This window comes from Neolamprologus brichardi, chromosome 18, assembly GCF_056152115.1.
Source record: "Neolamprologus brichardi isolate AB-2024 chromosome 18, ASM5615211v1, whole genome shotgun sequence".
Lineage (NCBI taxonomy): Eukaryota > Metazoa > Chordata > Actinopteri > Cichliformes > Cichlidae > Neolamprologus > Neolamprologus brichardi.
Window position 1 is genome coordinate 19253427 of NC_142121.1, and position 21494 is coordinate 19274920.

The 21494-nt window shown below is 38.8% G+C and overlaps 1 protein-coding gene across 4 annotated transcripts in view; it reads left to right on the forward strand.

The window, feature by feature from the left end:
* Window positions 1-616: 616 nt before the first annotated feature.
* Window positions 617-21494, forward strand: part of st18 (ST18 C2H2C-type zinc finger transcription factor) — a 41113-nt gene continuing 20235 nt past the window's right edge. For 2 of the 4 annotated variants that reach the window (XM_006786362.2, XM_006786363.2), the window contains exons 1-3: window positions 617-686; window positions 1705-1879; window positions 19764-19879. In XM_006786362.2, coding sequence (XP_006786425.2) covers window positions 633-686; window positions 1705-1879; window positions 19764-19879 — 345 coding nt within the window. In that variant the 5' untranslated portion in view covers window positions 617-632. Of the gene's footprint in view, window positions 687-1704; window positions 1880-9375; window positions 9698-13778; window positions 13939-19763; window positions 19880-21494 lie in introns of those variants that run through there. The other 2 variants (XM_006786364.3, XM_006786365.3) reach the window with 2 other exon arrangements.

Here is a 21494-nt window from a genome sequence, read left to right on the forward strand (position 1 = left end):
AGTAAGTCTGAATAAGTCGAATAGCATCAGAATTTCTGTTCACCCACAATTAAACAATTAAGTATATGTGTGTCTCGTAGCATCTGTGTACACATGCTTTTAATGCAAATGACCAAATCTATTATCGAGTTTTTAGCTTTGCAACATGTTTTATTTTTTTTAATGTCAATCATATAACGTTCTTTAAAGAATATAATCTTTAAAGAATATAATCTTAAAACCAAATTTTTTACCAGACAGTTTTTTTCTTTTTAAATTTGTCAGCAGTCTAAGGGGGATGAGGTAGAGCAAGCTGTAAACCAAAAAGCCTGGTTGTCCAATTTTGGGTGACAGAAAAAAAAAAGGCTCCAAAGGACGATAGTGTGCACAAAAGTTGTTCTGTTGGCTGTGAGTGTGGTGTCAGCCGGTCCCAGTCCCTGTGGCCCTCACCGTGCACTGTGCAGGCCTGATGGGAAACTGACTGCAGCACAGGACATGGCCTCGTTTGTTCACGGTCCCCCCTCTCTGAAAAGAGTTATGCTGTCTGTTTTGAATGGACAGCGTTTTTCTTTGTGTGCTCGATCAAAACACAGGGCAAAGTTAGTCAGCAAGTTGCATAGCTTCTGCATTCTGATTCTTCAAGCCTCTTTTGTATGAAGTTTAGCACAATGTTTTACACTGTGTTTGACCTGAATGGCATGCTGAAGGTAGGAACATTTTTTAAAAACGATCAAATAGAAAGGAGTAGAAAGTCATTTTCGTATGCAGTTTATTTTCTCACTCATTTCTCTGTGATAGAACAAAGTAAGTAACACGATCATATGGGGTTAAAAAAGCTCTGCTGTAATACAGGAAATGACAGAGTGCAGTGTTGCTGAAATATTTATATGCTTTTATCTGATCTATTTCCTAACCACAAGGTATTTGCCTGTGAATCCCTGGCACTTTTGATATTACCTGAAGGCAAATGGTATATAGATTTATACAAGTTATTTACAACAACAGCCAAGCCATTCCTCTGGAAACTAGGCTGCAGATCAAAGGATTGTTTTGATCTCTACTTAGCATATTTGTTTAACCTAGCCAGTGATTCTGAAAAGTGCACAAGCTTTTCGGTGATATGCAGAGCACCCTTTATCCGTCTTTTTCTTCTGTTAGCTCTGGATTTAAGTACTTTCTGTATTTAGGAGACAACTGGATTTGCCAGCTTTTGAAATTTAGTTGCCCACTGCTAGCAGTCTTGGCACTCAGAAATAGATAACTAGGTATGTTCCACTGCTAATCCTGATCGGCCTTGTAATAGTATTTGTGGACTGTACAGCACTCAATTAGGGCATAATGTGCTATTTTTATTTCCTTTAAGTTGGATTAAATATGAAAACATGTTTGTTTGTTTGTTTTTTTCAGCTTCCATCTACTGTTTACTGTGTGGGTACTTTGCAAAGTATTGTTTTATACTGTTTCAATCAGTACGACTCTCTCCACACAGGATTGCAAAATGTCAGGAGAAAAACAATGTCCAAGCGCTCTCTCTACAAAAGATGCCAGGGCAATCAGGAAATTTTCTGGAATGCTTAAGAGAATGCATATGCACACAATGCCCTAATTCTCTCTTACTTTGGGTTTGGAAAAGATGAGCCCAGGTTTATTGAGAGCCAAAAAAGGGGGCAGATGGCTCACAAGAGGGATAAACCTGGGAAGTCATGCTGTAAATGTGTTTTACAGAAAACAATGAAAGGAGCGGACAAAGCGATTGTGGCAAAGTCCTTTGGAAAATGGAAAAGCAGCTCTCTAAGGTCCAGGACCATGGAGAAGCCGGATGAGCCGTCCGAGGAGAGTAAGGAGAAGAGCCTTTCCAACTGCACCTGTGAAGCCCCCCAACTCGGCAAGAAACCAGTTGGTAAAAGTACACTATTTTCTTATTTCAAGTCTATTCATACTAATGTGTCTATCCACTTGTTTTTCTTGTGGCAATTTTAATTATTACTGCGGTGACTTGGGTTTTTTTGTGTGTGTGGTTTTTTTTCATTTGACTCTCTGGCCTGCCATATCCGGTGAACAAACAAACCACATTGTTGGGCAAGAGAATTCCTTTTGAGGGAAAGTGTGTCTCCGATGATACAGTGTTGCCAGAAAAAGACAAAGCAAAAAATAGCAAACACAAAAACAGTCACAGGTGCATGGGAAAAAGAGAGAACCGAGTGAATGGTCACTGCGGTCCCCAGGAGGTCTTTCAGTGTTAGCCAGTGCGGTGGGTGGACTTCTGACAAGGACGCTGGTTAGCAGCCAGGTGGAGTGTGTAACTGAGAATGCTCCTGTTTATTCTTTTCACATGCTAATGCGGCTCCTGTGTGACTTTAATGCGGCAAAACTTTTTCTTGGAGTTAACATTTTTGTTGTTTCAATACCTGCTCTTGTATCACAGCAGTGGACTGATTCAAAAGCTCCACACTCTTTTATAAATGATTGGGACTGTGCCAGGGAGAGAGATACATTAAGTATGGGCTACATGGGGGGGAAAAAATACACTGGTTGAATATTTTCAATGCAAACAGGTACTGACATTTTACTTTAAAATAGGCAGTCATTATTTGTGTTAAAATTATAAACATGGACGATATTTTCAAGTTAAAGTGTCTAAATGGACAGCAGAAAGTGTCCATATGGGCTCTTTTGGTTTCGCTTATCTTGATTGCAGCATATTATCTCCCATACACTGAGTGTTTACATGCAGTATTATGGAGTTTCATCTACCACAAAAATAAAAAATAGATACCAGCTTTCCAAAACTCTGTAATGAAGGACTGCATGAGGACCCACGTTTTGAGCAAATGCACCCCTATGTGGTCAAACTAAGAATTTGAAAGAAACACACAGGCCGTGCAGGCATTACCAAGCTTTTATAGCCATGATATCTAACGTGCTCTGTCAGTATTGCTCTAAATATTCAAAATCACGTCTTAAGCTTTTATTAGTGCTTTATTAGTATACAGCCAACACAATATCTAATTGAGGAGCACAAAAAAGCAATATGGCTTCATGCTATGGGTCTTTCCATACCTTGTAGTGTACAATCTGTAAATAGCTTCAAAGGCACTGCATCTGCCATCTGCACTTCTAGGAACTCTTCTGCATAACCATTAAAACAAGCTGTCTCAGAGGACATCATTCGTATTTCAGCCTCAACCCTGAATTACAGTGTGTTCATTATAATTATAAGGGAGGAGTGTTGCCAGGCTAGCCTGCAGAATGCCAGGTGCACACTTCCATAATCTACCATTTTAAACAACTCGGAGCATTAACAACAGTATCTACATGCTATTCAGCCATTAGTTCTCTTTGGCTTTCATGCTCAAACTCACATCATGCATCTGAGCATTTTGTATTCTGCAACAGACATACGAGCAGAAGAAAGTGCAATACTTTGTAGTGTTCCATTTTTCCTAAGCCTGCTTAGGTTATGTGACTGAGCCATGCCGCTGTGTGAAATTTTATCCCGATACTGGCACTGTATCCTTGTGAGGGAGTCTTGTAAAATAGGTTTACTTAGCGCCTTTGCTGGCATTTTCCGAAGATAGCAAATGCACACACACTGTCCGTGATCGGATTAACTCTTCAACAAAATGATGTAACTCTTTGTCTTTCTTGTGTGGCATAGGTTTCTGTGCTTAAGTTTAGTGGTCATCCGGTAGAGAATAGAAACACTTGAAATCCAGTCACAGCATTATAATCCATATATTATATATATAATAGATGACAGCCTTGGTTAATCATTCTTTGTCAGCCAAATGTGATATGTCACTGCCCAGAGTGAGTCATTCACCAAAAAAAGAAGAAGAAAAAAATATCCCTAGATTTTTTTCAGATACTGCCTCAAACCGCACAGCCACAATCCTTAATTAAAAGCAAATTCTAATTTGTAAAGCATTTATATTTGAACTTTGCCTGGTGTTCCTCTGTCATGTTGAGGCACAGGATTTAAATTTCATGTGATAAGTGTGAACGATTTTTTAAGCATCCAATACAGTAAAAAGTACGCGATGCCAAGTACACAGAGAACATGAATTTGCACCTGAGGACATATAGCTTTACATCCAGAGTCGCAAGGTGTGTCAAGACAAAATGTTAATTGCACAATTTATGAGAGAAATCAGTTGAAATATCTCCACGGATCCCATTTATTTACATTTTAATTACTACTATTACTTATTCTTATTTTTTGGATGTGACCATAGCAAGCCCAATTCCTCCCCTACACTAGAAAGAAGCAGAATGACTGTTTTCCACTGGAGGTTTAGATGCTTGTTTATCACTTTTAAATACCATCATCTTTGCTGAAATCCCCTCTCAAAAGAACCTTTCACTTGCTGGAATAAATTCAAATTAAAATTTAAATCCCTCTTTGCATTTCTTCAGCCTTTTTTAAAATAGCTGCCTCCTTTTAGAAAGCTGTTTATGTAGTGATCTGTTCATAATCCAGTTTGTTTCTCAACAGCGAAAAACACAGAAATCGTATTATCACTATCTTGGAGAGATGATGCGAGAAATCAGGAAGTATAAATGTCTGGATCTGTGGAAGTTTTCAAAGTTGTAAAGCTGAAGAATATGGCAAAAGCCTTTAAATAAAGTAGTCGGTAACACTCCAATTTGACTTGTAAATATGCTGCAAGTAAATTGTGCCGCAATATCTCAAACATATTTCCCAACCTTTAGCAAAGCTAATATAAGTGTGCTCATTCAGTGAATACAAAACGTTTTAGCATGTTTCAGACAATAGATAAACAACATTTCTCGTACAACTTAGATAGATTTGATATCAGAAATCTTGATATGTGTTACAAACAGCTACTGAAGAGAGAACTGGAGGATTAACCCCTGGCACTGTAGCTGACAAGTCATGCAGATCTCTGTAAACAGCTCTTTCTAATCTTAGGAAGTGCTCACCTTCCAGTATACCGAGAAAAACAATATCTAATCAAAAATGTAACAAATATAAACAGAAACAGCAGACATTTACATGCAATGCCTTTTGATAACAATCCATTTCAGATGTAAAATGACGCAGAAGAGGCCATAGGGAAATTTAATTTGCTCAAGCTAGATTGGATTTATTGTTTGGAAACAAATTATAATTGTGTCTCCAGAAAGTTAACCAAGATCTAAACAAAAGGAAATCAATGACCCACCCCCATTAATCACTCAAAGGCAGCTACTTGTGCTGTAGAAACTTACTTCATAATCAATTTCTTTGTTTTGCTCAAAGGGCATTTGCATTTTCGTTCATGTCAGCAAGCTTCCTGTATCTGGCGCAATCAAAAATTGCAAGCCATCCACATTAATGGAGGTTTTTTTTTCTATTTATTCAAGTGCATATCTCTGAATACTCAAGATGATTTTAGCTTATTATGCAAACAGCCCTGCAAATATTTTGTTGAGTGATAAAGTAAACTTTTCTGATACCTCATTTTACCAGTGCCATGGAAAAAAATCTTTTATTTTAGTAGCCTACATACATCTGACACATTTTTCCTTTAGTTTTAATGACCAACAATCTCTAATGAATATCTTATCCTTAGGATCTTGCTACTGAGCACCTCTAGGACTTCTGAGACCAGACACAAATGCCTCTTGTTAGTTGTGTCTAGACATACTATTACAGCCACCAAGGTCATTATCAAAGCATGCATTATACACACCTGTTACCATTGTGTAGATGCTCGTTTTTGGCTGAACATCCAAGCTCCTATCTCGCCATTTATAGGCGTGTCTGCTTCATTGTCTGCCTGCCTGAGTGAAAAAGATGGGCACTCATATCTGGACCTAACCTCTCAATGACACAACAAAGTGAGTCTACAGGCCTTTGAAAAAGAAGACATCGACTGACCAATCAAGCGCTAATTTATTAAATGTAAGCAATCAGACGCTCTCAGTTTAGGCTGGTAAATGTAAGAACCAGTTGTGACCGTTGCCACTGATACTTATAGATGTAAATATATTTAAACCAAACTCTTATTTTGTTATTATTTTGTTTCTATGACTGCACTGTATAGATGTGAGTATAATGTTTGCTTGATTACCTGCCCCGTTTTGTAAAATCTGATCAACATAGGAAAAAGAGAAAGAGGACAAACAATCGCTGACTAATGAGGCTTTTCACTGAAATTGCTAAATACATTATATAGATAATTGTGGACTCTTTGTGTTATCACTTTTACATTGTTTGGGCTTAAGCTTACAATGGTAAAACGTCTTGGTAAATAGCAAATTGTGAGCTATGCCATATAAAACATAAAATAAAAGGGAATCAATTAGAATTGTGATGCAGTCTTAACCATCACCATGGTTTCTGGATTTTATGATCCCGTGTGCAGCTTTTCTGCCTTAAAGTTTGGCTCTTTGGTTAATTCATCAGTCAGATAAATGCAAAGCTAATAATAAAAGCTCCTTTTCATTTTAAATGTACTGGATGTATGGATGCTAATTCCACTGTAATTATGTTAAACAACATTTCTTTCTATGTAGTTTCAGTAAACATTTGCAAGTGACATACAAGCTCACCTATAACCTTTTTCACCTCAAAAGTTTGGTCACATGTTTCTTTTTTTAAAAACAGAAATTTGGCTACAGAGTAATTTGTATTAGTTCATTAAAAACTGTATTTCACACCCTACTAGAGGAGGATTTATCAAGTTTGGAGAAACTTTTTCAAACTCAAATATAACCGTGGCCCTACAGTAGCTCCAAAGGCATTGGTTCAATGAAGAGATAAATAAAACCAACCTACATTTGTTCACAAAACATTCCAAATGTTATTGAAGTATCTTCAAAGGACACTGAATAAACATATTGTAAGGTTGCCCACGGTCACACATAAATCGCCCAAAAGGGGATTGCTGGGAAGTAATCTAATCATTTCCTTTAACTGAGACACACTGACATGCAGTGTAGATAATGATCCCCATGAAAAATGCACTGTATTTTCAAAAGAATATTCCCTGTCTGTTGACATTAACATAAAGATAGTTCTACATCCTGGAGCCATATCAACAACATGTACTTATGTTTGGTTACCCATATTTGCATATGCAAATAATTTATTTAAAATTTAATTCAGTCCTTTTATGTGACTTTGTGGCGATGAACAAGCGGCATCAAGTGGTTGCACAATGAGGGTTCAGTACCACCAAGAAATACCATTTGTGTCATTTTAGACCGAGCTTGAAGCATTACAGCCGAAATTAACCACAGTTCAATATGGATTTCTACGTGTCTATCACAATTCAATGGGACAGTGAATATGCATTGTTGTTTGGCTGTACGGGCTGCCACGCAAAATTAGTCGTGTTGCTTTGTTGAAATTACAGGGCGGGGTGTTGAGTGAGGGGGTTTGTTGAAGTTATACCGCTGACATTTTGATCCTGCAGTACATTAGAAGAATTCAGTTAAACATATTTGTGTAGGTTTCACAGGAGGAAGGTATAGTGCTCAAAACAACAGGGTGCTGTGACACTTCACTTTGCTTACATAATTTGCAGCAGAATGCAAAAAGCTTTTAGACACAGATGTGACCCATTGTAATACCTTTCTAAATGCAATCAAACACTTTCTACAAATATGAGCAGGACTTTTTAAATGTGAACCCTTGTTTGACATGTAATTTTGTCCAACCCACTCCTCTTTCATTTCTCCATCAGCTCTCTCCAGTTATGCCCACATTTTCAGTTGATGAAATAGCTTGACAAAACACTAGTTTATGTTGCATGTTGGCTCTGAATGAGTTCTCTCTTTTTCGAGATCCGAACAGATGTTATGGGCAAAAGAAAATGTTACATTTTCGTAAATGGTGTTGTTGCGCGGTCTTCAATATGCTCTCACAATTTACCGGGACTGCTTAACACGAGTTGATTGTTTTTGTGTTTTCTTCAAACAAAGCTGATGTCTGGTCGTGGACATGAAATAATCATCCCTCAGAACAAGCTTGCCATGGCCTCACAGTGAGATTGTCTACATCGGGAATGAGAGAACATGCCATGTGATGAGATGGTTACATAGATGATCCTTTACTTTCATATATTTGTACGATTATCAGGTACAAATTGTGAAAAAAGAGGGTAAAACAGAGCATGTCTGCTCTCTTTGTATGTCTCTTTCACAGTGTACCATGAATTGGCTCTTGAAGACAGTTAGAAATTAGACTTTCAAATGAGGCATTAAACAAGGTGATGATCAACTGCCAAACCTTAAGTAATGATATTCTCCATCCTCAAGTCCCCAGCCTTGCATAACCAAATGCACAAATCACAGGAAAAAGAACTGAAAATTCATTATTATTACATATTGTGTTCACACGTCAGTCCCCGGGGACTGGGGGGACATCACCGTCAGATAAGCGTGTTTGGGTGGCCCCTACCATCAGCTGGGGAAGGGCTAGGCTTGGCTCTTGAGGGGGGGCCCCCTCATGGGTATCACTTATTTTAAATCCTGAGCCTCAGCAACCCACCCCCCTCTTTTGCCCCCCTCGCCCCAGGCTCCACCCAGAAGTGTGGTTGCCTTTGTCATTGTAATCTGGCCCTGTTTGCTAAACGCTTCCACTGTTTACTCTCTGCTATGGGGGCTTGTATGAACAGGAGTCAGCAGGATGCAGGGTGACATCACTTTGGCTGGGGGGGTGGTGGTGGTGGTGGTTTGAAAAGCTGCATTTGTGATTTCTCGGGGCCCCTTTCTTCTTTTATTCTTCCCTGTCTCTATCCAGGCCTGTCGAACGCATGAGCTAACTCAGGAGGCTAACATGGACTACAGGGAGGAATTACACCTAATTACTTGAATAACTGCTAGGCAGCAGCTTTCCGTAGTCACCAAAAATCATTTCCAGGTCTGTGCCTTTTAGTGATAGGCAGACTTCTGATGACAGAAAAACCTCAGACAAAGCTTTTACATTGAAATGGTCCAAGAGAAACGAAACAGGCGGACAGGTACAAACACTAAAAAGGAGGAGAATCAAATTAACAGACAAGGATTTCATATCATCTATTTTTGTTGTTGCCGTAGCGATAAAGTCGCAGACATTGAAACTGGTCTGTTCAGCCATTGTTATCATCCCTGGCCATCTGCTGCTGAGGAGTGACATTCCCTCTCATTTGCATGATGAGTGATGTATGAGGAGCTTGGGAGGGCATATGCCCTGGTCTTATGACAAACCAAGGGAAAGTTTTTTGTTTTTTTAAACACATAAAACGAAGATCAATATATGAATAAGTCTGGATGAAGGAGTTAAAAAAAAGAAGAAGGAATAAATCATCTGTGAGTGCACCGTGAGTGTATATGTGTCCACATGTGTGTTTGCCTGCATGTAGGCTGCATCCTCAGTAAGCGCACACAAATCTGTGGTGCCTGCGTGTGTGTCTGTGTGAGAGTACGCGCGCATGAGTAGAGCCCAGTGCGCGCATCTGCCTTCTTGTGTGCCTGTTTGTGTGTTTTGCGGATGTGGGAGTAGAGCGAGGAGGGGGGTTGGTGGCTGTTGATGTGCAAATGTGCATCATGTTGAAGGGCTGTGAATGGGGAGGTGTGACGTAAAAAGGGACCCGAACGCAGGTGCTTATCTCGAGGCTGTCAAAGGCACAGTATGTCATATTCCTGGGGACTACCTTTCAAAGCCACAGCACCAGCTCAGCTATCAAGAGACTGGGAGAAAATCAAACTTTTTGGATCACAGCACTAGGTTGGTGTCAAAGTTCTTTTTATTTAATATACTGTCAGTTTGGTCAGCATTTGTCATCAGTGATATGCTGTATCGCAAATGTGAACGACAAGGCTTTTAGCTCACGCTGTTAGATGCTGTCCTGTGCGATCCAAAGCAGCAGCTGAAACGCACAAGTGTTAGAAACTTATTTAGATTTACACTTAGATTTTTGATTTTTGATTTTTTTTTACTCGGCTGCGGAACTCGCCTCGTCCAGATTTTGCATGACTATGTGAAAAAGAATTGTGCTGGCAGTTGTTTTTAACTGTGTCGGGGAGTGTTTGTTGTAGAAAATGTTGCACAGATGAACATGAACACTGCTTTCCTGATACAAATCAGTGTTCTTAAAATCTTTGCTGGAAAGCGAGCGCAGCTTCTGTCCAGGTTTCAGACAGTTTGAGAGGAGATTAAATGGCTCAAACTGCTTTTTGAGAGGCATGACCTATTTTTGATCATCCAGATAGCATGAGATACTGTCTACCTAGATTAAGTTCACAGCATTTGTGTAGAGTATAAGCTTGTCTTAGGAATAACACATGTTCGTATTGTGTGTAGAGACAAAGCATTGTCAGGTTGCCTGTGGCTTTGACAGTGACAGCTGTACATACAAGACCACTGAGCCTAATGCACTTAAACATTGACTCTGTGTTCCAATAACGTGTTTGAGCAGTCAGTCAAGTATTTTATTACATCCTGTCCTGGCTTTCTGTAATTTGTATTACAAGTCTGAAAAAGATATGTTAATAGTGATCATAGTTTGACAAAAAAAAAAAAATCCACAAATCAGCTTTTGTGTTATTGTCTGAGGAAAAAATCTCAGATTTAGACAAATTCACAGGGCCGAAGCACTACAGTCTGTTTTGAATTTATGTTATCATTTGCATCATAACTGTGGCAAAGTTACAAAACTATATGCTAATGCCAAATGTAGTGAGACAGTAACACAGTCCACTAGCGAACTTTTGTGGTGGACGTGGGCAAGACTTAGCTTTGACCAAATTGTAAGGGGTCAAAGCACTCAAGAGTCTCCAGAGCAACTATTGATTTAAGAGGATGGATGCTGGTTGGAAAAGTTCATCATTTACTAGTAAGTTGGAGCACACTAATGGCTCAGAATCTGCTTGTATGACCCATCTTCAAGCTGATCCCTGTTTTTTTTATTATTATTTTTTATTTAAGGAGCATTTTCTTTTAAATGAGAGTCAAGAGTAGATTAGTGTATGAATTATTAAAATGTGAATATTGTTTCTCTGTTTTTTTCTGCAAAAAAATCTAAATGATATAAGCTAAATACTTCAGTATTTCTATACAACTTATATAAATGTAAAATAAATCTCTTATATCTGCAGGTGATTTTTATTTTTTATTTTTGTGAGGGAAATGATTCTTTCTGTCATTGTTACATTAGAAGAATTCCCACTGATATGACTCAGTGGTAAAATATATTAAATGCCACTTGTCATTGTGCCTGTTTGTCTCCATTTGATCATAAGTTTTGTCATCATCTCATGACAGTCAGCACTCATCTCTTAATAAACATGAAAAAGACATCAGATGATACAGTATTGTGTAACACATCTGAGTAATCCTTTGAAAAGTTTGCCCTGTTATACAGAGATTAAAACATATGAGGAGAACGAAGTTACAAAGTTGCACCTCCACACTTTGTTTTAATTATAAAAGCAGCAGAGTCTGTGGTAGGGCTGTGTGCTAAAGCAGTGATAAGTAAGAGGCATTATTCCTCTCTGCTCCACACCCTCCTCTTCAAAGCACAGGGAAGTTAGTTGCTACACAACACATTAACGTAACCTCTGTTTGCCTCCAGGAACTGTCCATGGTACCTGCTGCTCAACAAAACTGGATTCACAAACCCATTCACATAGCTGAAATACACTTTAAATGACCGTGATGGCAAATTTGGTTTGTACCTATTTTCATGTATTTAGCACACAACTAAATGAATGTTATTTAACTTCTGGCCTCCTTTAAAAAAAAAAACACGAAGAGCTTGTCTTAATTATAAACGAATTGCCGTCGGGTCTTCACATTGTCAAGTATAAAATGTATTTCAGACAAATACACAATGTGTTACCTGTTTTTCCACTGCTCAAACTTTCAGTTAGTTAATCCAGGAAAATGAATTATGTGGATTTAATTCAACAAGGTCTCAGAAATGATCCATCTGCTGTTGAGCAGCTGGTGAAAGGATAAATGTAATTAATTACTTAACTTTTGAAGAGTATTCCAGAAAAAAACAGTGATGTTTGTTTGTCCTGCTGGAGAAAAATGTAAAGCAACAGTGTTAACAGTACCTTTCAATATTATTATTTATTTCTCTGAACATTTGAATATAATTTGCCTGCAGTCTGAAAGTACTGTTTAAATATGCTCTTTTATAAATGTAAAAAGCCACAGTTTGTCACAGTGGAAATATGTCCCTTAAATTAAAAGAGGTGATATTGCATTGATTCAAATTGAGCCAGTAATAAAGTCAATATTATAATATTTAATGAGTTGTGCATAATTACTGATAAGGGCAATTTATGTTATATAAATTAAAACAGGTTTGAGCTGTATTTTTACTGATTGGTGCTTTAAAAGTGGAATGATTCTAACCAAAGCACTGTAACTGGGCATTTATTCCAAATCTTAATAAAATATTTGGACCTGCTTATAATGTCACACATGTTTTTAAGCTTGTTGGTAGCATACAATAAAAGGATCTAAAAATGTTAATGTTGAATCAGGTGGGATTTTCCTGAAAAGACAATAAAAGACAAGAGAAAAAAAGGAGGTTTAAGTGAATACATATATTTGCCTGACAGGGGCAAGACTATGAAATGTTCCCAATTATTACTACATGGGATTTTTTAAAAATGCCTTTCTTTCCTTCTTTTTTTCCCCTTCTAAATATATTTCAGAATTTACCTTGATTGTAATGTACCTCATTGGCTGTGGTTTTGTTTGTTGGCCTAACTATAAAGGATCTGCTTATACCCTTGTGGGTTGGGAAGAATTAGGATTTATGAATTTATTTCCTCTGTTGTATTGTTTAAACAGCTTTGGTTTAGTTTTGATCCCTTCCTCTTGCCTTTGAGGCTGTTCCACGGTGTCAGCTGTTGACTGATAGTAAGAGAACTGCCTCACAGTGTGAATGAAAGAAAACTAGCGGTTGGTAAACACTGATAAGGGATAAATAGAAAGCGGTCAGGCAGAGATAGTTCTGTGGGAGCCCAGATTGTGTGCGGTCTGTTAAAATGAGATTCTGAGCCTGTCCTTTTTATTCTTCCTCCCCTCCCCTCCCCTCCCCTGTGCGGCGTTTGTCTGGAAAATCTCCAGTGACCCGGCTCGGCAGTCCCAGGCTGCAGTATTCTCTTTTTTGTATTTGTTTTGTTTTCTAACAAGGGTCAAGTTGGCCAATAGACATGTCCCTGATGCTTATAGACAGCTGTCATGACTTCAAGTACTTACAATAGTTACATTTTATATGCATTCAGGGTTCGGCAACAACACACCAGCAAGCGAAGTGTTAAATAACTAAAGCTGTACCCAGTTTTAAGACATCTATTTCTTTTTAATTCAACTATGGTCATATAATTAATCTCGACGGTCCTCTTAAGTTTTTTTCCCCCCTTTAAGTAGGAGCACAAATTCTAATGCATACTGTATGTATACCGTCAAGTATCATCATTCACTTTTGTTACAGTAAAACCACTCTAAATGACTCTTGCGTTTTATTATTTCAGTTTATTTTTATTATCCATTTTTTCCCATTTTATTAATTATTTCATATATTTTTGTATTTATTTATTTATTATTTATTTATTTATTGATGGGTTATCTACCTTTCTTTGGTTTAAAAAAAGACCTTCAGAGGTCTTACCTTGAAGATCACCATGTGGTGTATTTATACAGAAAATAATTCAGACCATTGTAGCCCAGCAGCTAATGAGATTGGTTGTTAAGTGAATGACACAAAGGCTACAAAAAAAAAAGAGGGGGGAAAAAAGCTTAGCGTTTCGGGTGAATATCACAGTGTCCCTGCACACACGCACGCACACACAACACACACACACATACACACACACAAACCCCAACCAAACACACTCTCCTCAGCAGCGAGACTCTGGACTACCCTGTACCCCACCTCGGTATCCTTCTGCTCCGTCTACCTCCCCGATGTCCCCGGGAGATGCAAAACAAAGGCTAAAGGGGGCATGGTAAGTCGAGCTCGCGATTCTGCCCTGTCGGACATGTTAACACGAGTGCATTTAGATGCAGAAGACAAGTGATTGTGGCTGTGTGAGGATGCGATGTGCTGTGTAAGCCTCGGGCTCAGATAAGTAGATTCATGGCCGGGTCAATAACAGTGATGCTGTTTTATGTGGCTCAGAGTAAGATCACCACATTTCACTTCACCATTCTTAACTTCTCAATTCCTGCTCAAACTTTTTTTTTCGTCTCTTTCCATACGCCACAAGGCTGCTTGAACTTTATGTTAGTTTACATCGGAGCCATGACTTGGTTGTTATTCGCGAAAAAAATAGAGATGTTTATACATATAATGGTTTATTTATTTTTGCGATGGTCAGATATCTTAATGTTGCTGTTTTGCTCGGTTTTGCCTAAAATGCATTGAATGTTTAACGTAAAAAAAAAAGAGGCAGGACAGCACGAGAGAGGCTCGGTTTGTATCGACTGCTTTACTGCTTAGCTCGTTCAAAGTGAACGGACGTTTCAGTGCAAACACGCACATCTGAGCGCCGTGCAGATATCGTTTACCTTTCCTCCGACTCCTTATTTTGATCTTCACAATAGTAGCAGGCAGCGTCAGTAGTGGCTGCTGTAATACAAAATTTGAAGTGCATTAGCTTATCGTGCTCTTCTGTCAGGCTGGGAAGTGGGTGAAAGTCCATCTTGTATATTAAACCCTGGACTTAAGTCAAATTTACATTTTGTTAAAGATTACTCCTTTTATTGATGCATATAATCATATTCATGGACCATCTGCTGATTTGGCAAGCGTGGATCAAACTCACAAAACAGCCCTGCTAACCTTTTAAGTACAAAATAGTCTGGCTTAACTCTGCTATCCCAGAAGTCTGTGTGTGTGTGTGAGTGCGAGAGATTGTATGGATATTGGATAATACTTAATTTAGATCCTCCAGGCTGCTCATGCCATATTTTATTTTATCATGATCGCTTTGGTAGCAGACCAGGACTTGTGTTTGAACAACTGAGCAAATAATGTTTGCCTGACAATAAGCAAAGCAAAAGCTTGGAGTGAGGAATCTGATTAAACTCTTGACCACAGTGTACAGCTCTGAGTTTATATCTCTCACCATGGTTATGTGGATTTCACAGTGCAGCACTGCACACTTCCACCTGGATGCGAGCGGCCATACGGGTCTCACCTTTTGACCGTACTAAAGCACTGCTTCAGGCTTTTCTAGTTGTTCTGATGACTGATTTAGTCCTGAACTGTGTCCCAGTGTGTGTTTCACAGAAATAGGAATTCACCACTGGGCATCCTTACTGCATGAAATACTTATGTTCGACTCATTCCAAACAAAGCTTACGCAGATTGAGAATTCATATGCCAGAGGTAAATCCGAGTTAACACGGATTTATACTGGCATGAGTTAAAGGACTAGAGTTTGTAATCCAGGTGGCCGAGGGATTTTACCATACAGTGGCAAAAATCACTTAAAACTCCCCCAACATCCTGAGCCACTGAGCCCAGTGAGTAGACAGATTGTTCAGAATTGATGACAGCACAACTATTACAGAGCTGGACTCTGTCTCTGTGTGTGCATGTATGTGTATCCGCATGTTTCTGTGTATGTACGTATGCTCGTGTTTGTGTGTGCGCATATGTGACCATGTTTGCTTCCTATATGTGCTCAATTAATACTAAAGGGTCTGTTTAGAATAAGACCTTGACAGATTGGTCTTATTTTTCCTCAGCAGGGTAGGGGAGGTGTGTTGGGACTACTGCCTTCTATCTGCATAAACATCCATAGCATAAATAAAAATACAGCAACCTCCATTTCGGTGGCCACGACTGACTTGCAGTTCGACCAAAGTCACTTTAATATCTAAATAATGTTTTAACACTCTTTGATCACCGTACACAATGCATTAAATATAATGGGTAAGAAAAACAAAGGGGCATGTCCGTGTGCGTGTGGCGCAGTGTCAGTGTGTGCGTGACCGTGCACACCCGTGTGCACTTGTGCACATGTGTGAGGAGGACAGAGGAGCAGAGATAGAGTGGAGTTGTTTAATGACAGGAACAGCTGACTCATTTAGAGAGAGCAGTGAAAGGTAATTAACCCTGGGAAAACTACAGCTGCCATGCGAGCTGTTCACTTGAGCGCAATCTGATTAGGAATCACTGCTCGAGTCCTGACTCCTTTCAGACACTATGTGTTCAAGGTAAACTTTTCCCTCTGCCCCGGAGAGGCCCAGAGCGCCGGAGACCTGCCTTTTGTGACGGGGGATTAGCTGGAACGGTTACTACGTTTCTCCAAATTGCAGACCACCTGGTAGCATTCATGCAACCTCCTTCATGAAAGGGGCTCCTTGGGCAGGAACAATGAGCAGGATTACTCTGCTCATTGTTACACCGGGGCTGGAACTTCTCTCTCCCCAAACACCTGTCCCCAAATTAGACAGGTTTGAAAAACCATGTACATGACAGAATTCAAAGATTCAAACTAACATGAGAGCGGTTTGGCAGGCTGGAGACTTGCCAATGGATGAATTGTTTGCCGCTCCATTTATTATCCTATTGATGGATAGTGCAGTGAAAGGAGATACTAATTTTATTTGTCTCAATATTTTGGTGTCCGTAATTGGATTGAAATTCACAAATAAAATAGCATATCATCTAGCCTTTCATACGATAAGGGAACTAAAAGCAGCAGAAATTTGGTCAAAAACAGAAATTGGCTCTTTGATGTCAGAAGAAACAATCTGGACTTGGTGCCTCTGTGTGGTCCGGCTCCAGATGAACTCAATTTAGAGGGAAGGCTTTGGGATGACTTTGGAAAGCGATTACAAGATTCATAAATCACCTCGGCAAAGGTGTCACCATCTGACTCTTTTATGGGACTCTTGCTAACTCTGTCCAATAACAAGTTTCCCCTGTAGTTATGCCATCATAACAAATCATTGAAGCGTTAGTGGCTAGCCAGGCTCCTAATTGTCTGTTAAGAATTCTGTGAGCTGTGTTCTTTTATTGAAGCATCTCTGTCTTGGAGAAGTGATAAGATGCCAATACGCTTCTCTATAAAAGTACTCTTTGGCAAAAGGCACAAACACTTTGCTTGGCCGTCAGGGTAGCTGTGAGGCTGTTATATCTGAAATCGCAGTTGACTTCAAGATTTTGACTGTGTCTGCATGAATCCAGAAACCTCCATTACACAGAGGAATGCTCATAAATTGCTGGCAGATTCTTTCTTTTTTAAGATACAGTATTTTTTTTGCACATACATACCGCACATGTAAAAAAGCTTAATACTTTTCTTTTTCTGAGCTCTTAAAGTAGAGTTGTGCAAAATAGTTTTTTGTTTATATAAGGGGAAATGCAAGACTGTTCATCCTCTTTTGTCCCTAGATTCAGGTGAAAATATGTAATAATATTATGAACAGAGCAAATCTGCCAGCGCCGTGAAGTGTTGATAAACTGTCAATTTTACCATGAAGGTAACTGACAATTACACATTGTGAAATGTTAAAAAAAACCTATAAACTGCACTTCTAAAAATTATGATCACTTCACCTTCTAAATTACATATTTTTTCTTGTGTTCATGGAAATCTCTCAAAAAGACATAAAAAGTCGCTTTGAACAGAGGTTTATCCATTTTCCATCTGACATAATTAAAAAACAACAACAACAAAATCTGTCATTTTAGCTGTGCATACAGTTTTACCTGCTTCTACAGAGATGATGGGATCACTTTCCAAGCAGGTAGCTCACCCTTTAGCTTCAGCTAGGCAGGCTGTATGTTTGGCTGGTTCTCAAACCTCCTATAGGGTCAGTATAAACTGAGATCAGTTCACAATTTCCTCGCAGAAATTCATTACAAGAAAATATGAAAGTAAAAGGTGCTATCGCCTGCCGTTCACTCTTTATTATACACAAACAGAAAACACTTAGCATGTAAAATTAATGTGAAAATTATTCCCGGGGTAAACTATAAACACAGAAGTTACCCCGCACATTTACCCTTTTTTTCTCCTTCCCCTAGATCAGAGTGTAATTGCCAGTAATCAGGTCTGTTTGCTGCTGATAAAACCACTCTGAATGCGAGGAACCCTCTTTGTGTGATGACTCAATTATGCCAGAAGTGGCTCATCAAACCTGGCCCATCAGCTGCTTTAATAAATAAGGAGGAAAACTTGCTGCAGGCGCATTATAATTCCATTCATTCCATAATTAAATCCATTCCAGTTTTAACCCTTCACTCAGTGTGCTTCTGGAAGAGGAAACAAAAACAGGGAGCGATGGGAGGAGGGGGGGGGAGTACACACCAGACAGTGACCTTGCACAGAGCACCCATCCGTTCCCTATAATTCAAAATGATACTGTTGAAGAAAGGTTAAGAGAAAAAGACTCGCGGAGAAAAGGATGGGAATCAGTTAAGACGCTGCTCCTGTGTTTTATGTATGCATTGTTTCCACACACGCACAGCCTTAGACAGTAATTATATTAAAAGAGTAATCTAATCATAACAGTTGGTTGGTTGAGTGTGCAGCACTGACATTTTGAAATCTTATTTTGTGTAATCTCATTTGCCTCTATCATCTCGCCTGTACCCCCCTATCTAAAGGAAATGTAAATAATGTAATTAATTTTATGGTCTCCAGAATCTTACTTTGCTACTCTGGCCCGCTTTATTGGTTTCAAGATGAGGTATCTGCTCAGAGTTTTTTTTTTTTTTTTTTTTACTCCATCACAATAATGTCTGCGTTAATTACACGAGAGCGTCCCAAGTGCACGGATAAGCTGGGAACAAGGGGACACAAAGACTCAAGGTCAGTGATGAATATCCACAGCAGCTGCACAGTATTAATAAGGCATTATTTGAAAATAATAATAATAGCATCACTTACAACAAAATGCGAGAGTGCGGTTTGAGTAACGTCAGGAGCGTTGGGGTGTTTTACAGACATTTGCTCTCCACCATCTCAGCTTGGATCCAGCCTCTCTGATAATGGTGCGAGGCAATGGTTATTCATGATTGCTGGACTGGGAAGGTCTCTCTCTTTTTCTATCCCCAGTCGCAGCCCATTCTCTCCTCTGTGGTGGGAATGCTAGCAGATGGGGTTAGGGGGGAATGGGCTGGGCTCAAGGACAGCTAGCAGCCAGATTAACACATAGAAAGTCTCATGGACCCTCAGCATCAGGCTGCCTCCTTTCCCCCTGAGAAATCTGCCCTAGACGCAGGGAAACCATCCTCTGAGAAGCATTATTTATGTTGGACTTGGGGTGTGTGTGTGTGTGTGCGTGTGCGGGGGGCATAAATATGATTCAGCAGATGACGAACAAGCCCGAATAGTAGTGAGTCTTTTTTCATATGCTAATGAAACTGAGTGAATAACCCCCACCCCCCTACTTTTCCCCCCAGTTTTGTTTTTCCGGGGAAACGCTCTGTGAGCTATAATTAAGAAGATGGTTTTTTCCTTTTTTCAAAGCTAACAGAAATAAATAATTCCATAATAAGATCTGTGAAGTGAAGAGGCTTAATGCACTCATTGTGTTCATCCTTGTTTTCCCTCTTGGATGTTTTGTATTAATTAGAAGCAAGCAATTTGATCCCTGTCAAGCAATCAATTTGCATCGTGTTCCTTATTCCATGCGATATGTTAATATGCTCTTTCCACCTGTTTTCTGAATACATGTTCATGTTCACACAACAATTTAAAAATGTATGAATACAAACCCTCCAAAAGTTGGTTTTGAGATATGTGAAAAAGTTACAGATTGTGAGGTAAGATTTTAAACTTGTACTTATGTCTTTATTTTTTCTTCATAGATAATGAATTACATGATCATTTCCTGAAAGATAACAAGCGTGAAATCGTCAACCAGTGTGAACAGTGTGGATCTGGCATCTTAGTCTACAGAGCGCTTGGGAAACTACAATCAAAGGTAAATAATCTGTCGCAGACGTGGCACAGACAGAGCCTCGAGTGTAAACACAAAGTAAAAAATAAGTTTTGTTAGGGACAGAAAGGGATAAATGCTTGTATAACAGTGTTTTGGATAAGTAGCATGCTAAGTGGTGGAGTGCCACTGCCCCTTTGACCACAGTGATCATAAAGTGAGATTGGTTTTTACTTATGCAGGGCTGTGGGTGGCTGGCAGATACTATACTCTTTACAGGCTATTGCTGAATCCGCTTTTTGTTAAGTGATGATTGCCTTTTATATGTCAGGTTGTCTCAACTGGATTTGTAGCCTAGTAGAAAGTTTAGAGAGAGATTTACTCAGCACTATTTCAATGCAAGGACTTTAAAGACACACTAGTGTTTCACCAACATTAAATTATGCAAAATGTTGATCACTTACTCTTTTCCTTTTTGTGCTGCTTTTTAGTGTGTAGGTGTGGAACTCACAAATATATCAGTAAAGATAAATCAGTGACTTCGTATAGACAAAATATAAATACAGAAAAAGCTTATTAAGCTTTAAAATTTACTGTTGTCGTTATTTTTTCCTGTATTCTGTTCTAATCTGAGTGCATTTACAGCAATCCCATTTATTCCTTTATATTGTGTGCACAGTTGGAAGAAATTAAAAAAAGAAAGAAAATATATATATATGTGTGTGTGCGTGTGTGTGTGTGTGTGTGTGTGTGTGTGATATAACTCTCTATATATTTATCTTTCTTTATAGATTTTGATTTTTAGATTTAGATCAGTGATCTAAACTTTTTCTGACTTGCACACCTTCAAGAAAAAGTCTCCCCACCTACTTTACAATTTTTACAAAGTGGATTTTTTCATGAATTTAAGTTCAGCAGAATAACTTAAACAAATTATATTTATTTAACTTGGTTTGACTGAATATCACTGACCGCCGCCAATAAATTTGATTTTTAGCAGATAATTACGGTGGTTAATATGTTAGAATTAGAATATTATACAGTAAAAATATGCATATTTTAAATTCCAACGGTAAAATTTTATATTAACCTGTCCCTTTAACATTTTTAAGGACAGTCTATGTTTGTTAACACAAGATGTTTGTGAACAATTGTGACTTTTCCTCTCAGTACAGACAAGACATTATTACACCCGCCTGTCTTTGTGAGCGTAGAGGGTTTGGGGCTGTACTTCCTGACAAATATAAATGATAAATTACATAAATGTGCAAAATGTTGTTTATAAATGCCATATGTGGAGGTTTGATATATATTATTATAATTACCCTGTACACCATCACAAGTCACCCTGTAAAATGTATAATCCACTAACGAGAAGAACTGTCATAGGAGAAAAAAAATGAAAAGGTAACTTATATAATGATTTTAGCCAGATTGTTTAGGGGATGTCAATAAAAGCTCCCATTTGACCCTGATTGTATCTATTTGTTCTGCTTTTGTAAACACTCCACATCACATGTTTACCCATGTTGTTGCCATGCCAAGAATACCTGTTAGGAAACCACAGATACCTAACAAGGCCTTCCTTGTTTTATTGTTACGTGTCACTCCTTGTTATATGGATTTGATACAAACTGTACTGTGTCACGACGACTGCTAA